Consider the following 18,750-nt stretch of genomic DNA (forward strand, 5'->3'; position numbering starts at 1 on the left):
TGTCACATTTATAAGAACTTCCTAGATCCTTTAATCTTTCAATATGAAAGTACATGTACATGTATGTACAACAATTCTACACAACTTGGTAGCAACATTGATATCTCCCTGAGCACTGGGCATGAGATGCCTTGATCCCAGGCCACACTGAATGGAGGCCTTGTAGGAGGCTAGGGATGCTTCTATTAAAAGCTGTCTTGGTATCTTTCAATTTAAAATTATAATTATCAGCGTACTAGGTACACAAATATTAGGGAATGCATAATTATAAGTATGTGTTCAATACATGTACATGTATATAACTGGTAAAAATGTTTGCCAAGTTTATAAGTCGTTGAACAAAATAATGTTCGATGTGTTCATGTCTCAACAACGTAGTTGGGATGAACCACCAGGAATGGATCTTCGTCTGACTCCTCCCCCATCACCAACGGCAACAGAATGTGGTCCTACACACAAAAAACGCAATTCTAATTAAGCACAAAAGTATCGTTTTAATCAGCATGCAATACGCACATACCAATACACTACTAGTACACAAAATCTCAAACAAACTGCGAAAAGAATCATGTACAAATGCTACGAGGACCATGCATGTACTTTTTTGTTAAACTTTCCACCTAGCTTTACATTAGAGACAAATGGGCCCATGGAGACGAGGCTAACTGCACGTGCACTCATGATTGACTCACATGTTGCACAAGTCTCTCGATGACCTTCTCCACGAGGAGCTTCTTTCTCTCCAGCTGTCTCACGGTGATTCTCCATGACGACCGAGCCACACGCGAGCAGTCTCTCTGCCGTAGTTTCTTGTACTGCTCCACCATGTACTCACCAGAGGTGGGGCTGATACGAGGCTTGAACTGACGAGCAAACAATACGTAGCGTTGGATCTCCTCCTGAAGGGGGCGGGGTCACAGTGGTACAATGACGTATTGATTTGCAACTGATCAATTACCTATACTAGCTAATATAGTACACCATCTAAAAACCACGTATCTCCGCGGTTTTTTACGATAATTGTAACGAAAAACTTCAAATTTACCATAACTTATTCAAGAGGCTGGTATATTATTCAGGCCGTAACTACAACCCTCCCCCCGTCCGCACCACTCACGAGGGAATAGACACGCTCCACTGCCTCTGTCTTGTGACTGTGGAGGTCCACAATACGCCTAGCGATGGCATAGTCAGTCACCTGTGGAGGAGGGGGAGCATCAATCAACACACTAGGTCAAGGTATCACACTCAAAAAAAAATGCGCAGTATTGAACCCTAACCCTGAACCCCAAATAGCTAAAAAATGGAAAAAGACAGCAGCGCTTAATTTACATTTAAAGCATGTCTTCATGCAGATATTAAAGCACTCACCCACTAAACCACCACTAACAGTGCACCTGTCATACACATTGACATACCAGTGTAGACAACAAAACCATAATTCAATTAGATAGCCAGAAAATAGTTTTAGTTTCATACTTGGGTTAATTATGATTTTGCTTTTCATTGCACAGTTGCAGCTAGGGTACATTAGAGGTCAATTGGTACACACACCTCGTTACATTCGTCTACTATGATAAAGAAGAGGTCAAAGCGCGACATGATGGGGGCAGTGAGCTGGATGTTCATCTTGAGTGATTTTGATCGGTCATAGCGACCACCAATCGGATTAGCCGCAGCCAGGATGGATGTACGAGCATTGAGGGTTGCCTTGACACCAGCCTTGGTGATTGAGATGGTCTGTTGCTCCATGGCTTCATGAATGGCTACTTGGTCTTTCAGGTCCATCTTGTCAAACTCGTCAATACAACAAACTCCCTGTAGGGGGTTGGGCATTTAGTACACACTGTACATTACCTACAATAGCCAAAACATTACAGAAATATTCTGAAGTACGTACTAATTAATAAGCTACCACCTCTACAAGTACATGTACATTACACAAATTAGGACACGGCCGAAAAAGTACAGGCCTGGTACAGGCTGTATACGTAAGCCTAGCTATAATTATATATACAACTTTATGGATGTGTACAAGCAGCAAGTATAATAATGATGAGAGTTAGCTCACATTGTCAGCGAGCATGAGAGCGCCAGCCTCTATAACAAACTCGTGACTCTCCTCGTCCTTGACCACGGCAGCTGTGAGTCCAGCTGCTGTCGAGGCCTTGCCACTAGTGTACACTGCACGAGGACTGAACTCCTCCACTCTCCTGTACAGTGAGGGATAGTAACGGTGTGTACGTGATGACACACAACAAACAGTCCATGTGTCATCCGAAGAAGTTTTGGATTGAAACACATCATTTGAAAGGTCTCTTTCTAAGCTTTCAGAAAATCCGAATATTTTTGACATTGGATGAACGGTACTCAAGTTAATGGCTGTTGAAAGATGTTCCCCCTCCACAATTTAATCAATGGTTCGGGGACTCTTTCAGCTGCTATAACTTGAATTCTGTGGATCCAATGTCAAAAATTTTATGATTTTCTGAAAGCTCAGAAAAAGACCTTTCAAATGGTGTCATCAAACTTCGTATTTGAGAGATAAAAATATTTGCCAATTTGGCGATACCATGGATTATATAGCCCATGGTCCGAGGCCGAAAAATGTTAAATTTAGGCTCCGAAGAAGTTTTGGATTGAAACACATCATTTGAAAGGTCTCTTTCTAAGCTTTCAGAATAACAGAAAATTTTCGACATTGGATCAACGGTGTAAAAGTTATGGCTGTTGAAAGATGTTCAACTACAACCCCCCCCCCCCCTAATTATTGTATATACGTAGACATGCACTTCATCATAATAATTATTTCTCACAAGTAGACACTTTGAGGCCATTGAACAAGTTAGCTGGTGCAGCTGACATTGATGATGTCTCTTCAGTGCACAAATAGTTTCTGTTTTGAGGGTCGTGAGAAGATAAGATTGTTTTGTTCTTTAGGAGGTAACTGAACCAAAATAGTAATGATCGTGGGGGATTGGTCACTGCTTGTGAGGGGGTGGTTTAAAGTGTGGGTGTGGTCTCGGCTAGCAGAGAGGTGGAGCTGAGGTATAGTCCTTTAGTGAGGAGCAGGTTGGTTACTCTGTTCTTGCCAACACGATCATAGTAGATATCGACGACACCAACTTGTAGCCCGGATGGTTTCCTGGAAACCTTGGCAAACACCTGTAGTCACATTTAAGCAAGCATGAACAAAATGCACACACTATAAAACACATACTATATACACAATTTACAAAGTCTACAGTTTTAGTTCTACTTATAGGCACTTATTATCAGACGGTGGGGGGACTAAGTGCAACCACAAAAAGTTCCTTCTAAACTGCAGCTACTTCACAGAAGCCTTTCGCTACACTATATTCACCATTTTGTGTCGTAGGTGTTTTCCATAGTAGCTGTTTGTCCAGTGGGAACCATTCCTCTCCGTGATTGAATGTTGAGTAGAGGCCGTCAATAGCCGTGGGGAGGGCCAGGGGAGGGACCACGCCCACTCTCAGTCCGTGCGGGAGCTTGTAGAGGAGTGACACACTGTGCATCGTTGAGCCACAATCTATCAGCTCCAGTGTAGCCTGAGGCTGTATACACACAGGTGGGGAGATAACAAGCAAATGATCAAAATGATTGTGTAATCACACACACACACACACACACACACACACACACACACACACACACACACACACACACACACACACACACACACACACACACACACATGTTTGTCTAGCTTCCCCCGGCGTATTATCATTTGTAATTCTAGAAATTCACTCTATTCAGAGCTACACAGTTTATAGACTATGGAAGAGGACGTTGAAGGATAATGGCTATAAGTGGCTCTATTGAGCAACAGGCACACCCACTCACCTGTCCAATATAGTGTGGTCGATTGACCTCTGTCACTCTAGCTCTCCTGTAGAAGCCATCCTCTTCTCTCTCTTGAGTGCCTCCAACACTCACAAGCACAGCACAGCACAATACAGTCCAACCATCAACTACAAAATGTTCCGTATAAAAAGCCATCCATGAATGCACATACTCAAAGCAACATGTAACTCTTCTGCCTCTCACAACATGTACCTTATATACAGAGAAACCTCTGACACATTTAAGCACACTAGTTGACAATGAACTGTCGTCCCTAAACTTACTTTTCTACACCAACTAAATATAATGCACTAAATTTAATGGACAATAAATTATCTACAAAGGGACAATATTAATGTCTTGAATAATAAAATGATAGGGCCAAGGTAGTTTGACTGACCTCGCCTCTGCTCATAGTGTTGGGGTCACTGGTGGTTATGGCAACTGATAGCTCCTCCAGGTCATGCTCTGGGTACTCAGCCAGCTGTTGTATCTAGACACGGTCAGGACTGTTCACCTGCAGTACTTGCAATGACATCGTTGACAATTGGTCTCCTTGTGTCGGACAATAATAGTGTATCCATTGTAGGCTCTTTGGGTGAAGCTTTGTCTATAGTGGTGTCCATTGGATGTGCTCTACTGGTGACCTCTGTGAACCTTGTCTTGGCAGCACAAGCACACGATACGGAAATTTTCCAACCATATATTCGGCCAAATACTGCAGAGAGTTGTCTTGCATTGCTATGACTTCATCACTTTGCTGTCGTGTGGTGTTTTCTGATACAATAGTTTCTATCGTAATATTTTCCGGGGGGGGGGGGGACTTGCATTTCTCTGACTTCATCCTCTGGGGGGAGGGGCTGATCTTGTACCTCAAATGTAGCTTGCTGTGTAATGAACGTGGCTTCTGCTGCTAATGCTTGAGACATCATCACCTGGTTGTTGAGCTCACAAACTAGGGACTGGGCCGTGTAGGGGTCAAATGGTCTATCTTCAGAGCTTGGTTGGTCATCAGTGGGTACCGGTATATACTTCAATCTTGTTCATTGAGATTGTCACTTTTAGTGAGGTTATTGAGATCTGATTGATAGTGGAGTCTCGCAAGCAGTGGCTCTGCTCTCTCTGTAGTTGTATAATGGGTCCATGCAACTGATGCAACTTCAGATACAGAGTGTGCTAGGTACTTGTCCATTTTCACTTGTAATAAGATGGTAAAGATCATCATAACACAATCACAAACGATCTTTCCCAAAATTGGCAGCAGGCAGGTAAAGATCGTCAGTACAACTAACTGCTTCTCAGTACATACACATAAAACACAGATTGCTACACACAACTAAAATATAACAACAGATTCTTGACTGCGCACATAAACAAAACCATCACTGTCCACAGCTACTCCATAAAGATCAGTGATATGACCATTACCAAATGATGTGACAAACTGACCGTCTTTAGTGAACACTAACACACGATTGTTACTATCCTCAGCAACATAAACAAAACCAGTGACACACACACCATACGGGTCAGACAGATCTCCTTGTCCACTTCCTTTCTTTCCAATCGAGTGAATAAACCGACCATCCATAGTGAGCACTTGAACACGATGATTACCATAGTCAGTGACATACATCATTTGTTCATTGTCCACTGCAACATCCTCTGGGTGGTTAAAATGTCTATTACCAGTTCCCTTTGAACCAATCTGCTTGACTGGCTCCAGCTCTGTCGTCAACACTTGGACTCTGTGATTGTCTTGATCGCACACAAACACTTGATCACCAGCGACTGCTATCCCTCGAGGCCAGTTGAGTTCCTTTGGACCACTTCCCTTCGTCCCAAACCTCTTCAGTAGATCTCCTCTTTTGTTGAACTTGTACACACAGTGTTTGCTGCAGTCACAGACATAGATGTTGTCCTCCTTGTCTACTGCCATACCATAGATATTGTCAACCCCATGCTTTGATTTGCTGAAGATTTGAATTTGTTTTCCTTTCTTGTCAAACACCAAAACATCACCACTACCGTCAGTTACAATCAGTTCTTCTAACGAATTAAATGCCATATACCGAGGGTTATTGATTCCTGTTATCACCTTCACTGGTTTGTCCAGCTTGGTGGGGGGTATTTTAATGAACATAGAGAAGGGGCTTCCTGGGATGGGCTGATCATCCACTGAGATCAGGAGGTGGTGTCGACCACGTATCCTAGGGGTGTACTCAACGCTGTACACTCCACCCCTCACAGGCACTGCTTGTAGCTGTTGAGATGATTGATCAACTAGCGATTTTAAAACCACTTGTATTGTAGGATGCTTTAATTGTGTATTACATTCCACAAGAATCGAAAAATTGTTAGGTTTATCAATTTCAGCAGTTCTAGCTCCATCTCCTTCCACAGTGCACTTTGCTGGATCCACTTTACCATCATACACTCTCACATTGTTCTCACACAACTTCTTGAGATCCTCACAAACAAACACTTCGACTCCAAAATCATCTTTCTCCACTGGATCAGGATTGGCTGCTTCCTTCCCTCGCTTCAACACCTCGGCATCGATTCGACTCACCACCTGCTCTTGCATCGTAATCAGTTCTTCATCACTTGCATTCTCCAGTGTACGCTCTACAAAGTCAATCAAACTCTGAGCAGTGCCCAGGGACAGGTCCAGACCCTTCTCTTGAACTGTCAGCTTCTCCATCTTTGAATCAGCCAAAGCAGAAGATTCTCGTAAAACACGGACCTTGCATCGATCGAGAATATCGTGTAGCTCCTGGAACTTGGCATTCACTTGTCTCTCTGTCAGTTCTTTCTGGGCCTGAATCTTCTGTTTAGTTCCTTTCACTTGATTCACAGCGGTGCTCAGATCAGGCAGTAGGTTCTTGAGTGGGGAGAGGTGCTCCGTCAGCTTTTTGCGAGTTGCGGGGGCGGCTTTCTTTACAAATTCGTAATTGTGTCCAGCGTGTTCAATAACGATACAGTCTCGACAGATGAGCTTGTTGCAATCGAAACAGAAAATCTTTTTTAGTTCTTCGTGATCATCACATTTTGGGGGTGGTAGGTTTTCGAATGTTAGTTCTTTCACTCCGCCCTGTTTGAGCTCGTCCAGAGTGGAGACGATATGTGTAGCAAACACGGCTTTCATACGTTGATGAGATTCTACACATTTTTCACAGATAAAATTGACACACTGTCGGCAGAATGCAGTGGCCTTTCCCCCAGAGCACACTTCACAGGTGGTCTCCAACTTGCCGTGAGCTTTCTCCATCCTCGAGTGGAGTGCTTTCATCCGGTTGATGAAGAATGCAGTGGGCAGTCTGTCTGGGTTGTTGTCAGGCAACAGAGTGGGCTCACGACAGTCGGGGCAAGGGAACGGCTGGTTGGGTTGGTAGCGACTGGAGAGTGTGAGGATGCATTGCTTGCAGTAGTAGTGACAACAAGGGAGCAGCTTTGGCTCCTGGTAGCGGTCATGACAGATGCCACAGGTCACCTCTTGCTCGAGATCAGCAACAACTGGATCAACTGGATTAGGTCCTTCGGCCATCGTTAGTTCAGATCTGGGGAATGCATTTGTACATTTATTTTATAAAAGTATGAAACTATTCGCAACTAGAAATTGAGTACAAGAATGTTCAATAATTGTGCTAAAGTGATCATTAGGTCAAGCTAAAGCTACACCTCTGCAGCTAGTTCAAAAAACGTACTTACTCGGAAGTTCCTAGATACTAGATCCTTCAATTTCAGAAGCACATTAAGTTGTTGTTTTGCATGTACCTTGTACTGGTACATGCTACGCCCATTACACAATGTTATAAATCTGATCAGATATGCCCACTTTTTTGTTTCAACACCCACACTTTTCTTCAAGGAAGCAGTGAAGTGAAGAAGTGAGTGAATAAAATACAAATGCATGACCACTGTCCTTGAAATAATGTGCATAGTAGATCTTTATGATATAAAAGTGTTCAAGATACTCACAACCCATTTTCCTTCCCCTTTCCATCACAATTCCTGTGACTTGTAGCTGGTACTATTTGCACTAGTAATATTGCAGAGACTGTATGGTACTGACTGCTCCCCCCCCCCCCCCTCTCTCTCTCTCTCTCTCTCTCTCTCTCTCTCTCTCTCTCTCTCTCTCTCTCTCTCTCTCTCTCTCTCTCTCTCTCTCTCTCTCTCTCTCTCTCTCTCTCTCTTTCTCTGTGCAGCTCAGTGCCTCTCTGGTTCAGTGGTAACAATTACCACCCACAATGTAAGTATCATTAGACGGCTATAATTAATTTTGGGTTTGGATTGTCCGATTTCAACTGTTTAATGATTTTCTGTATGGTAGCTCAAGGTTAGCCTCTATTCAAGGCTGATTTAATCGGCCTTGAATCGAGGCTAGCTCAAGGTTAAGCTCTTTCAGATGGCATAAAATTAGTAATTTCTGAGGCCGTTTTGACAAAAAAGCTTGGTGGGTGAAAAGTGCAAAATAGTCTCCATAAACAATGTTGAGCTGAACATAATAATTTATTATCATCTTAAAGTGCACTCCCTAAGCTTTCTAAATTATTGTTGGACCAACTGTACGCAAGTTATATAGAGTCCCCTTAGTGATTTTCCAAAGTGGTTCTGTTTTGCTAGCAATGTTATTGTGCACATTCATGTATCTGTTGTATTAAATGTACACATTGTAATAGCCTCGACCCCAACATTGTAATTGCACTGGCTGGTTGGATTGAAGTGGTTGATCACATTTCTCTCCCATGCACAGTGTGTTAATCCTTCACAAATAATCGTTTGTGGAAGTAGTAATAATTATACGGTATGGCTAGTATTTACATTTAACAACCTCCAGCTATAGAGTGTTTGTTCCTTCCCTACAGGAAACTGTGTGTCTTGGACAACAGTCACTCACTGCACACCATCTACTCCCTCGACCACAGTCCACAAGAGGAGACATTCATCAATAGCTCCTACGTCAGCATAGACCACTCCTCCCCCATCCAGCACACCTTCACCTTCACCTACGCCCACCCTCACACCACATCCAACAAACCACAAGAGACAGTATTCAATGTGATGATATTTACGGCCGACACTATATCCCCCCCCTCAACCCACACCAAAGCTAGCACAGTGACAGAGAGTATTGATAGAGAGACTGCGAGTGAGACAGTGTCTAATGGAGGGGCAAAGAGAAGAGGATCGTTTGAAGAGATCGTCAGCCATTTTCCACTGAGGGAGACAGCACAGTTAAATTTGAATAGACGGCAGAATCACAAGACAATTTGCTCAGCAATGATGAGGATGGTTCTGATTAAAAGCATTCCAGTATATAACATTGTTAATACGTGTATATTGTGCTTCTGTACTTCATGGGCGTATTTTCACAAGGGTACGATATTCAGCATTTTGCTGAGCTTGCACTGCATTTAGTTACATTTGTAGATAGAAGAGTCAAGGCTATTGCTAGTATCTGTCACTGACTCCTATTCCCCCCCCCGGCCCCCATACACACACACACACAGCATCAGCTGCCAACTCCCAATCTGAGGAAGAGGCTATCTATACGCTAACAATCAGCACACCCGACTTGGTGCCCATGGCAATGCTGGTCAGAGGTGACAGTCGTACTGACAGACACAGACACTGCTCAGGTCACCACACCCATCATAGTCGTGCCCAACGGTGCCACCATGCACACTGAAGCACAATCTAGTACTGGAACAATGTACTGCTTCAACATGTTGTTTAATGCTTATAATTTTCATTTTACGTAAGTCTAAATTCTCAAATTTTTGTACACATCACATTTGAAAACGGTTAATTAAGATAATACAACCACAGATTTGTCACTCAACACACAAAATTAATAGTAATTATGAAATGCAAACTAGTCATGCAAGACAGCCACTAAAAGATAATAACAGATCCGTCACTGCACACATACACAAAACCATCATTGTCCACAGCTACTCCATAAAGATGGGAAGTGATATGACCATTACCAAATGATGTGACAAACTGACCGTCTTTAGTAAACACTGACACACGATTGTTATCAAAATCAGCAACATAAACAAAGCTAGTAACACACACACCATGAGGGCGAGACAGATCTCCTTGTCCACTTCCCTTCTTTCCAATCGAGCGAATAAACCGACCACCCATAGTGAGCACTTGAACACGATGATTACTATAGTCAGTGACATACACCATTTGTTCATTGTCCACTGCAATATCCTCTGGTCCGTTAAAATGTCCATTACCAGTTCCCTTTGAACCAATCTGCTTGACCAGCCGCTCTGTCGTTAACACTTGGACTCTGTGGTTGTTCTGATCGCACACAAACACTTGATCACCAGCGACTGCTATCCCTCGAGGCCAGTTGAGTTCCTTTGGACCAATTCCCCTTGTCCCAAACCTCTTCAGTAGATCTTCTCTTTTGTTGAACTTGTACACACAACTTTCGCCGTTGTCACAGACATATATGTTGTCCTCCTTGTCTACTGCCACACCAGAGATATTGCTAAACCCATGCTTTGATTTGCTGATGCTTCGAATTCGTTCTCCTTTCTTGTCCAACACCAAAACATCACTGTCTCGATCAGTTACAATCAGTTCTTCTGATGAGTTGAATGCCATATACCGAGGGTTGTTGATTCCTCTTATCACTCTTACTGGTTTGTCCAGCTTCGTAGGGGGTATTTTGACAAACACAGAGAAGGGGCTTCCTGGGATGGGCTGATTGTCCACTGAGATCAGGAGGTGGTGTCGACCACGTATCCTAGGGGTGTACTCAACACTGTACACTCCATCCCTCACAGGCACTGCTTGCAATTGCTGAGATGATTCTTCAACTAGCGATTTTAGAGCCACTTGTATTGTATGATGCTTAAATTGTGTATTACATTCCACAAGAATCGAAAAATTGTTAAGTGTACTAATTTCAGCAGTTCTAGCTCCATTTCCTTCGACAGTGAACTTTGTTGGATCCACTTTTCCTTCATACACAAAAACGTTGTTCTCACACAACTTCTTGAGATCCTCAGAAACAAACCCTTCGACTTCAAAATCATCTTTCTCTACTGGATCAAGATTGGCTGCTTCCTTCCCTCGCTTCACCACCTCGGCATCGATTCGACTCACCACCTGCGATTGCATTGTAATCAGTTCTTCATCACTTGCATTCTCCAGTGTACGCTCTACAAAGGCAATCAAACTCTGAGCAGTGCCCAGGGACAGGTCCAGACCCTTCTCTTGAACCGTCAGCTTCTCCATCTTTGAATCAGCTAAAACAGAAGATTTTCGTAAAACACGGACCTTGCATTGATCGAGAATATCGTGTAGCTCCTGGAACTTGGCATTCACTTGTCTCTCTGTCAGCTCTTTCTGGGCCTGGATCTTCTGTTTAGTTCCTTTCACTTGATTCACAGCGGTGCTCAGATCAGGCAGTAGGTTCTTGAGTGGGGAGAGGTGCTCTGTCAGCTTTTTGCGAGTTGCGGGGGCGGCTTTCTTTACAAATTCGTAATTGTGTCCAGCATGTTCAATAACGATACAGTCTCGACAGATGAGCTTGTTGCAATCGAAACAGAAAATCTTTTTTAGTTCCTCGTGATCTTCACATTTTGGGGGTGGTGGGTTTTCGAATGTTAGTTCTTTCACTCCGCCCTGTTTGAGCTGTTCCAGAGTAGAGACGATATGTGTAGCAAACACTTTCATACGTTGATGAGGTCTTACACAATCCTCACAGATGAAATTGACACACTGTCGGCAGAATGCAGTGGCTTTTCCCCCAGAGCACATTTCACAAGTAGTCTCCAACTTGCCGTGGGCTTTCTCCATTCTCGAGTGGAGTGCTTTCATCCGGTTGATGAAGAACGCAGTGGTCAGTCTGTCTGGGTTGTTGTCTGGCAATAGAGTGGGCTCACGACAGTCGGGGCAGGGGAACGGCTGGTTGGGTCGGTAGCGACTGGAGAGTGTGAGGATGCATTGTTTGCAGTAGTAGTGACAACAAGGGAGCAGCTTTGGCTCCTGGTAGCGGTCATGACAGATACCACAGGTCACCTCTTGCTCGAGATCAGCAACAACTGGATCAGGTCCTTCGGCCATCATTTATAGTTCAGATCTGGGGAATGCATTTGTAAAAGCATGAAACTAATCTCATGTTTAATTAATGCAAATATTGGCTAGCTAGAAATTGAGTACTAGTCTAGAATGTTAAATATGTGAATAATAGTTTGCACTAAGTGATCAATTAGGTCAAGCTAAGCTAGACCTCTGCAGCTAGTTGAAAAAACTTACCTACTAGATCTATATCAGAAGTTCCTTTCAAGCACATTAATTTGTATGAATCTCAGATACGCCCACTTTTTTGTTTCAACGCCCACACTTTTCTTCCCATCATCCATTCACTTCTTCCAGAGTCTCAAAAGAAGTGAGTCCACATTGAGCATGTATGGAAACAAATTGGATAAAAACCTATATTTATTTGCATACTGCATATTGCTTAGTACAGTCTATCTGGCTGTAAACAATCAGGCTCCAGCTATAGAATTGAGTGTGTGTGTTCCTTCCCTACAGGAAACTGTGTGTCCTGGACAACAATCACTCACTGCACACCCATCTACTCCCTCACCACAGTCCACAAGAGGAGACATTCATCAACAGCTCCTACGTCAGCATAGACCACTTCCCCATCCAGCACACCTTCACCTTCACCAACGCCCGCCCACCCTCACACCAGATCCAAAAAACCACAAGAGACGATAATATTATTGGATGATGATATTTACGGCCGACACTATATCCTCCCTCAACCCACACCAAAGCTAGCACAGTGACAGAGAGTATTGATAGAGGGACTGCGAGGGAGCCACTGTCTAATGGAGGGGCAAAGATAAGAGGATCGTCTTTGAAGAGATCTTCAGCCATTTTCCACCGAGGAAGACAGCTCAGTTTGAAGAGACGGCAGAATCACAAGACAATTTGTTCAGTGATGATGAGGATGGTCCTGATTATGATACGCTGGAGCCTGTTGTCATGGATACGTTGTCAGAGGGTGCTCCTCGAGTTCTCAGTAGCATTGCATACTGAGAAACAAGGTATGTACATGTACCAGATTGTGTTGCTATAACAGTCATCATATTCATTACCTCGGCATTCCAATCACTATTGTTGTGTACCATTGTTGATGCACTGTGCTACTGCAGAAGAGGTACGACACGCTCGGTGCATCTCTAGCAATTAGTCTCGGATTATCTGCCCACATGTTGTTGTTATTGCTGAGTGTAATCAGGCTAATTGCTTGAGCTGCACTGCGCCCGTTGTACCTCCTTGAACATTGTGCTGAGCTTGCATTTAATTAGAAGAGTCAAGGCTATTGCTAGTATCTGTAACCGCCCACATGCACACACATTAATTTTGATGCTGGTATATTGTGCTATATGTGCTGTACTTCATGGGGGTGTATTTTCGTGAGGGTTCGCTATAAGTATGGTGCTGAGCTTGCACTATATTTGTATTTGTAGATAGAAGAGTCGGCTATTGCTATATCTGTCACTGACTCCTACCCCCCATATGCACACACTCCCCCCCCCCCCCCACACACACACAGAGCACCAGCTGCCAACTCCCAATCTGAGGAATAGGCTATCTACGCTAACAATCAGCACACTTGACTTGGTGCCCATGGCAACGCTGGTCAGAGGTGGGAGTCGTACTGGCAGACACAGACACTGCTCAGATCACACCCATCACGCCCACCACAGCAGCACAACTGACGGCACTAGTGGAACAGTGCACTGACTGTATTTGACTCACATCTTAGTTATGCTATTACTTTTACGTAAAGTTCATAAATTCGTTCAATCAATAAACAATATACACATATATACTGGTAGACTACAAAACCACAGATATATGCTACTGCACACACACAAATAAGGTAAGTAACAAAGTGAAGACAACCACAAAACACTAAAAGATAACAACAGATCCTTCACTGCACACATACACAAAACCACCACTCACTGTCCACAGCTACTCCATAAGAGAAGTGATATGACCATTACCAAATGATGTGACAAACTGACCATCTTTAGTGAACACTGACACACGCTTGTTAGTATACTCAGCAACATAAAGAAAACTACTGACACACACACCACGAGGGCCAGAAAGATCTCCTTGTCCATTTCCTTTCTTTCCAATCGAGTGAATAAACCGATCATCCATAGTGAGCACTTGAACATGATGATTACCATAGTCAGTGACATACACCATTTGTACATTGTCCACCGCAACATCCTCTGGTAGGTCATTACCAGTTTCCATTAAATCAATCTGCTTGACTGGCCCCAGCTCTGTCGTCAACACTTGGACTCCGTGATTCCCTCGATTGCACACAAACACTTCATCACCAGCGACTGCTATCCCTTGAGGGTAGTAGAGTTTTTTTAGAATACTTTCCCTTGTCCCAAACCATTTTAGCAGATATCCTCTTTTGTACACGCAGTGTTTGTTGCTGCCAGAGACATAGATCTTGTCTTCCTTGTCTACTGCCACACGAGAGATACTGCCAAACCAATGTATTGATTTGCTGATGCTTTGAATTTGTTTTCCTTTCTTGTCAAACATCAAAATATCATCGTTCCAGTCAGTTACAATCAGTTCTTCTGATGAGTTGAATGCCATATACCGAGGGTTGTTGATTCCTCTTATCACCCTCACAGGTTTGTCCAGCTTGGTGGGGGGTATTTTGACGAACACAGAGAAGGGGCTTCCTGAAATAGGCTGGTCGTCCACTGAGATCAGGAGGTGGTATCGACCACGTACCCTAGGGGTGTACTCAACACTGTACACTCCACCCCTCACAGGCACTGCTTGTAGCTGTTGAGATGATTGATCAGCTAGCAATTTTAAAGTTGCTTTAGCTTTTGAAAATTGTCGTGGCTGGTGTATATTGATTGAAAAGCAAGCAGGTTTATCGATTTCAGCATTTTTAACTACATCTCCTTCCACAGTGCACTTCGTTGGATCCACTGTACCGTCATACACAATAACGTTGTTTTTACACAACTCCTTGAGACCCTTATAAACAAACACCTCAACTCCAAATCATCTTTCTCCACTGGATCAGAATTGGCTGCTTCCTTCACCACCTCAGCATCGATTCGACTCACCACCTGCTCTTGCATCGTAATCAGTTCTTCATCACTTGCATTCTCCAGTGTACGCTCTACAAAGTCAATCAAACTCTGAGCAGTGCCTAGGGACAGGTCCAGATCTTTCTCTTGAACTGTCAGCTTCTCCATCTTTGAATCAGCTAAAGCAGAAGATTCTCGTAAAACACGGACTTTGCATCGATCGAGAATATCGTGTAGCTCCTGGAACTTGGCATTCACTTGTCTCTCTGTCAGTTCTTTCTGGGCCTGTATATTCTGTTTAGTTCCTTTCACTTGATTCACAGCGGTGCTCAGATGAGGCAGTAGGTTCTTGAGTGGAGAGAGGTGCTCCGTCAGCTTTTTGCGAGTTTCGGGGGCGGCTTTCTTAACTAACTCTGACTTGTGGTCACAATGATCGAATACAACACAGTCTCGACAGATGAGCTTGTTGCAATCGAAACAAAAAATCTTCTTTGGCTCCTCATGATCCTCGCATTTTGGGGGTAGTGGGCTTTCGAATGTTAGATCTTTCACTCCGCCCTGTTTGAGCTGTTCCAGAGTAGAGACGATATGTGTAGCAAACACTTTCATACGCTGATGAGATCTTACACAATCCTCACAAATGAACTGGACACACTGTCGGCAGAATGCAGTGGCCTTTTCCCCAGGGCACATTTCACAGGTGGCCTCTAACTTGCCGTGGGCTTTCTCCATCCTCGAGTGGAGTGCTTTCATCCGGTTGATGAAGAACGCAGTGGTCAGTCTGTCTGGGTTGTTGTCTGGCAATAGAGTGGGCTCACGACAGTCGGGGCAGGGGAACGGCTGGTTGGGTGGGTAGCGACTGGAGAGTGTGAGGATGCATTGCTTGCAGTAGTAGTGACAACGAGGGAGCAGCTTTGGCTCCTGGATGCGGTCATGACAGATGCCACAGGTCACCTCTTGCTCGAGATCAGCAACAACTGGATCAGGTTTTTCGGCCATCGTTAGAAATTGTTTCTCAGATCTGGTGAATGCAATTGTGTAGAATGTTGAATATTGTATAATTAGCTATATACATGTACTATAGTATAGTCTATACCTCTGCAGCTACTGTATGAAGTCTTACCTACAATCAGAAAAAGCTTTCCAGGGTTAAAGCATATGGTCAAAGTAAGCTATGAACTGAAGTAGCAGTAAGCTCTAAGTTATGTAAAATTAATGTTATTCATAGCGTTTCACCAGCGCTATAATATTAGTGTTTTAATGAGATTCATTGCATTTTGTAGTACAAATTGCGATTTTACTCAGAAATTAATACTCGCGAAAATATGTAATCTGAGATACGCCCACACTTCTTCACAGTCATATATACAGTACAGATAATAATTGCAGTTAGGCTATAATAGCTAGTCCAGTCATCATCTTCAGTTCTCAAATGATAATCACTTGTCAACACTAGGGACTTGCTGCTCAGACGACGTGGGTCGCTATGACAGCACTCATCAGACTCGTTACACCAGGAGTCCTTCCCGCTTAACGAGGCTCTCTCCAGAGGGGCATCTTGATACCAGCAATTGGCAGCTTCCTTACAATCTCCTTTCTCACAAGTAGACACTTTGACACCATTAAACAAGTTTGTCGGTGCTAGTACAGCTGACATTGATGATGTCTCTTTAGTGCACAAATAGTTTCTGTTTTGAGGGTCATGAATTGTTTTGATTTCTTTAGTAGGTAACTGAGCCGAGATAGTAATGATCGTGGGGGAGTGGTTACTGCTTGTGAGGGGGTGGTTTGAGGTGTGGGTGTGGTCTCAGCTAGCAGAGAGGTGGAGCTGAGGTATAGTCCTTTAGTGAGGAGCAGGTTAGTTACTCTGTTCTTGCCAACACGATCATAGTAGATATCGACGACACCAACTTGTAGCCCGGATGGTTTCCTGGTAACCTTGGCAAACACCTGTAGTCACATTTAAGCAAGCATGAACAAAATGCACACACTATAAAACACATACTATATACACAATTTACAAAGTCTACAGTTTTAGTTCTACTTATAGGCACTTATTATCAGACGGTGGGGGGACTAAGTGCAACCACAAAAAGTTCCTTCTAAACTGCAGCTACTTCACAGAAGCCTTTGCTACACTATATTCACCATTTTGTGTCGTAGGTGTTTCCATAGTAGCTGTTTGTCCAGTGGGAACCATTCCTCTCCGTGATTGAATGTTGAGTAGAGGCCGTCAATAGCCGTGGGGAGGGACCACGCCCACTCTCAGTCCGTGGGGGAGCTTGTAGAGGAGTGACACACTGTGCATCGTTGAGCCACAATCTATCAGCTCCAGTGTAGCCTGAGGTTGTATACACACAGGTGGGGAGATAACAAGCAAATGATCAAATGATTGTGTAATCATGTTTGTCTATATAATGTAGCTTCCCCCGAGTATTGTCATTTGTAATTTTAGAAGCAATTATTTAGAAGTGCCTAGAAATTCAGTCTATTCAGGCTACACAGTTTATAGACTATGGAAGAGGACGTTGAAGGATAATGGCTATAAGTGTGGCTCTATTGAGCAACAGGCACACCCACTCACCTGTCCAATGTAGTGTGGTCGATTGACCTCTGTCACTCTAGCTCTCCTGTAGAAGCCATCCTCTTCTCTCTCTTGAGTGCCTCCAACACTCACAAGCACAGCACAATACAGTCCAACCATCAACTGCAGAATGTTCCGTATAAAAAGCCATCCATGAATGTACATACTCAAAGCAACATGTAACTCTTCTGCCTCTCACAACATGTACCTTATATACAGAGAAACCTCTGACACATTTAAGCACACTAGTTGACAATGAACTGTCGTCCCCAAACTTACTTTTCTACACCAACTAAATATAATGCACTAAATTTAATGGACAATAAATTATCTACAAAGGGACAATATTAATGTCTTGAATAATAAAATGATAGGGCCAAGGTAGTTTGACTGACCTCGCCTCTGCTCATAGTGTTGGGGTCACTGGTGGTCATGGCAACTGATAGCTCCTCCAGGTCATGCTCTGGGTACTCAGCCAGCTGTTGTATCCAGACACGGTCAGGACTGTTCACATGCAGTACTTGCAATGACATCGTTGACAATTGGTCTCCTTGTGTCGGACAATAATAGCGTATCCATTGTAGGATCTTTGGGTGAAGGTTCGTCTATAGTAGTGTCCATTGGATGTGCTCTACTAGTGACCTCTGTGAACCTTGTCTCGGCAGCACAAGCACACGGTAATTTTCCAACCATACATTCGGCCAAATATTGCAAAGAGTTGTCTTGCGTTGCTATGACTTCATCACTTTGCTGCCGTGTGGTGTCTTGTGATACAATAGTTTCTATCGTAATATTTTCAGGGGGGCTTGCATTTCTCTGGCTTCATCCTCTGGGGGGAGGGGCTGCTCTTGTACCTCAAATGTAGCTTGCTGTGCAATGAACATGGCTTCTGCTGCTAATGCTTGAGACATCATCACCTGTTTGTTGAGCTCACAAACTAGGGACACTGGGCCGTGTAGAGGTCAAATGGTTCATCTTCAGAGCTTGGTTGGTCATCAGTGGGTACCTCATCTTGCATTGAGATTGTCACTTTTAGTGAGGTTATTGAGATCTGATTGATAGTGGAGTCTTGCAAGCAGTGGCTCTGCTCTCTCTGTAGTTGTATAATGGGTCCATGCAACTGATGCAGCTTCAGATACAGAGTGTGCTAGGTACTTGTCCATTTTCACT

At 43.6% G+C, this 18,750-nt stretch overlaps 5 protein-coding genes and 1 long non-coding RNA gene across 8 annotated transcripts; 1 reads left to right on the plus strand and 5 right to left on the minus strand.

The window, feature by feature from the left end:
• Nucleotides 1–359: 359 nt before the first annotated feature.
• Nucleotides 360–2,277, minus strand: LOC135344304 (DNA replication licensing factor MCM6-like). The gene is made up of 6 exons (XM_064541470.1): nucleotides 2,264–2,277; nucleotides 2,072–2,213; nucleotides 1,555–1,818; nucleotides 1,118–1,198; nucleotides 693–899; nucleotides 360–449 (listed from the first exon to the last, which is right to left on the minus strand). The coding sequence occupies exons 1-6, from the start codon at nucleotides 2,275–2,277 to the stop codon at nucleotides 360–362; spliced, it is 798 nt and encodes a 265-aa protein (XP_064397540.1).
• LOC135343708 (E3 ubiquitin-protein ligase TRIM71-like) lies at nucleotides 2,094–7,645 on the minus strand. Of its 2 annotated transcripts, XM_064540704.1 has the most exons (6): nucleotides 7,576–7,645; nucleotides 4,265–7,424; nucleotides 3,865–3,992; nucleotides 3,365–3,575; nucleotides 2,817–3,165; nucleotides 2,094–2,213 (listed from the first exon to the last, which is right to left on the minus strand). In XM_064540704.1, exon 2 carries the CDS (start codon nucleotides 7,409–7,411, stop codon nucleotides 5,201–5,203), a length of 2,211 nt encoding a protein of 736 aa, XP_064396774.1. In that variant the 5' UTR covers nucleotides 7,412–7,424; nucleotides 7,576–7,645; the 3' UTR covers nucleotides 2,094–2,213; nucleotides 2,817–3,165; nucleotides 3,365–3,575; nucleotides 3,865–3,992; nucleotides 4,265–5,200. The 2 variants fall into 2 exon arrangements, with proteins under 2 accessions (XP_064396774.1, XP_064396773.1); XM_064540703.1 differs by lacking the exon at nucleotides 2,094–2,213 and having other exon boundaries at nucleotides 2,222–3,165.
• Nucleotides 7,646–7,681: 36 nt separating this feature from the next.
• Nucleotides 7,682–9,702, plus strand: LOC135343654 (uncharacterized). The gene is made up of 3 exons (XR_010397210.1): nucleotides 7,682–7,754; nucleotides 8,073–8,116; nucleotides 8,733–9,702. It is a non-coding gene; the product is annotated as an uncharacterized LOC135343654 (long non-coding RNA).
• LOC135343653 (E3 ubiquitin-protein ligase TRIM71-like) lies at nucleotides 9,593–12,940 on the minus strand. 2 transcript variants are annotated; one of them, XM_064540623.1, is made up of 2 exons: nucleotides 12,158–12,940; nucleotides 9,593–11,977 (listed from the first exon to the last, which is right to left on the minus strand). In XM_064540623.1, exon 2 carries the CDS (start codon nucleotides 11,962–11,964, stop codon nucleotides 9,763–9,765), a length of 2,202 nt encoding a protein of 733 aa, XP_064396693.1. In that variant the 5' UTR covers nucleotides 11,965–11,977; nucleotides 12,158–12,940; the 3' UTR covers nucleotides 9,593–9,762. The 2 variants fall into 2 exon arrangements, with proteins under 2 accessions (XP_064396693.1, XP_064396692.1); XM_064540622.1 differs by having other exon boundaries at nucleotides 12,154–12,940.
• Nucleotides 12,941–13,890: 950 nt separating this feature from the next.
• LOC135344305 (E3 ubiquitin-protein ligase TRIM71-like) lies at nucleotides 13,891–16,209 on the minus strand. Its single transcript, XM_064541471.1, has 3 exons — nucleotides 16,120–16,209; nucleotides 14,954–16,017; nucleotides 13,891–14,891 (listed from the first exon to the last, which is right to left on the minus strand). The coding sequence occupies exons 2-3, from the start codon at nucleotides 15,993–15,995 to the stop codon at nucleotides 13,891–13,893; spliced, it is 2,043 nt and encodes a 680-aa protein (XP_064397541.1). The 5' UTR covers nucleotides 15,996–16,017; nucleotides 16,120–16,209.
• Nucleotides 16,210–16,302: 93 nt separating this feature from the next.
• On the minus strand, nucleotides 16,303–18,732 carry LOC135343612 (uncharacterized). Its single transcript, XM_064540580.1, has 4 exons — nucleotides 17,976–18,732; nucleotides 17,581–17,703; nucleotides 17,145–17,337; nucleotides 16,303–16,946 (listed from the first exon to the last, which is right to left on the minus strand). Exons 1-3 carry the CDS (start codon nucleotides 18,111–18,113, stop codon nucleotides 17,230–17,232), a joined length of 369 nt encoding a protein of 122 aa, XP_064396650.1. The 5' UTR covers nucleotides 18,114–18,732; the 3' UTR covers nucleotides 16,303–16,946; nucleotides 17,145–17,229.
• Nucleotides 18,733–18,750: the final 18 nt, after the last annotated feature.

Source organism: Halichondria panicea, chromosome 11 (assembly GCF_963675165.1).
Source record: "Halichondria panicea chromosome 11, odHalPani1.1, whole genome shotgun sequence".
NCBI lineage: Eukaryota > Metazoa > Porifera > Demospongiae > Suberitida > Halichondriidae > Halichondria > Halichondria panicea.